Consider the following 1,572-nt stretch of genomic DNA (forward strand, 5'->3'; position numbering starts at 1 on the left):
CCTATGTCATCGCCAGGCGCGGGAGTGGGGTGGATGCGGGGACAGTCTGAGGGGCCGGGAAAGGGGGGAAGTGTGAGGAGGGAAGATTTTAGTGCAGAAAAAAAGCTCTTGATCTAAAATCCGAAGCTACTTCAACAGCCCAGTTCTGGATGTCCCTCAGTTTGTCGCATCAGTAAATCAAGACAACCCATTCTCTGGTACTATCATTTCTCTCTCCTCGGCCTATCATTTTGCAACAGGGTGGTCCCCCTGTCCTATAACAATTTTATCGTTTCTTCGCCCCCGTGCTGGCTCCTTCCCCGTGCTGGCATTCTAAACCTCTCTGTGTCGTAAAATAAAGTCACCCTATGGGCCCACGTAGGGCCTGGAGGGCCGTCAGGGGCTCCACGGGGCTATGCAAGAGGCTCCACAGAGAGACATTCCCGCCTCCCAGGCGCCATGATCGCAAAGCCAGCGCTGCCCGGCAGCCTTCACCCCATCTCCTTCAGGAGAGCCCAGTCCCTGCAGAGTGATTTGTGGAGAAGCATCCTATTCCGAGGATCACCTTAAACGCAGACTTTGTCTTCCTGGAATTGCCCACGCACAGCCGGAGATTGTGGTCAAACTTGGGGAAGTGTCCCCAGGCCTGGGGTTCCAGGACTCTCAGCTTCACCTCTTGCAGAGTGTGGGAGCCCAGGCTGGGCACATTTGTTCTTCCCCAGCCTGCCACCCGGCACATCTTCCCAGGTGGGATGACATTGAATTGGGGTGCCAGGGGGAGAGTCCCCACTGCCAGGGTCAGGTTGGCTTTCTCCTTGAGCTGTGAGGGGAATGAGGGGCTGTCAGCTCTGGACAAGGGACGGGGGGTAGTAGAGGAAGGTGGGAGGGACAGCACCAATGGTGCCACGGGAGGGTCACATCCAGGACAGATTGTTGGGGTGCAGTCTGGAGGCAGGTTGGAGGTATGGGGACCCGCAAGAGAAGACTGAGATGACAGGAGGTAGAGAAGGGAGGAACATGTCATCACCTTCAGTAACATGATGTCGTGCTGGACACTCACGTCGCCATACTTTGGATGAGGAAACTGTCTTATGACCTTGAGTTGCTGCCACGTGTCTTCCTTCTGTCTTGTGTCATGGGCTCCCAGGACCACCGCTATGAGCCTGTTGTGAGGGGACGGAATGACAAGGGGAGACAGTGATGGTCTGAGTTGTGCCGTTCTGGGGAACAGGAAGTGGAGTCTTTCACTGGGTCACCTGATGCTGCCACCCCTCTTCTCTTGGTCCACTTCTGGCATTGGGGGGGCTCAGATCTTGCTCAGAGATTAAAGTTTTCAGGGATCATATATAATTTCCAGGACCTTGGAGTAGCTGGGGACTGAGCAGTGGCCATGGAGGTCCCAGCAGGGTCAGCACTTCCTAATTCAGGGCGCCCTGTAGGAGCACCACCCACACAGGAGCAAGAGAGATCCTTTGTATGGGAGTTGTGTTTTCCGAGACTGAGGATCAGGGCATCTCTTCAGTGATGTTTGCCCAAGTTTGCCTCCTCTTACGGTTGACCCAGGCCAAGGGCCTCTCCTCGGGTCCCCCAAGG

The 1,572-nt window shown here is 55.7% G+C and overlaps 1 protein-coding gene across 1 annotated transcript; it reads right to left on the reverse strand.

Annotated features, from left to right (window-relative positions):
* Nucleotides 1-484: 484 nt before the first annotated feature.
* On the reverse strand, nucleotides 485-1,371 carry LOC119238080 (chymase-like). Its single transcript, XM_037501822.1, has 3 exons — nucleotides 1,340-1,371; nucleotides 1,007-1,199; nucleotides 485-799 (listed from the first exon to the last, which is right to left on the reverse strand). The coding sequence occupies exons 1-3, from the start codon at nucleotides 1,369-1,371 to the stop codon at nucleotides 485-487; spliced, it is 540 nt and encodes a 179-aa protein (XP_037357719.1).
* Nucleotides 1,372-1,572: the final 201 nt, after the last annotated feature.

The sequence above is a fragment of the Talpa occidentalis genome, unplaced genomic scaffold, assembly GCF_014898055.3.
Source record: "Talpa occidentalis isolate TD23 unplaced genomic scaffold, MPIMG_talOcc4v2.1 talOcc4.11, whole genome shotgun sequence".
NCBI classification, from domain to species: domain Eukaryota; kingdom Metazoa; phylum Chordata; class Mammalia; order Eulipotyphla; family Talpidae; genus Talpa; species Talpa occidentalis.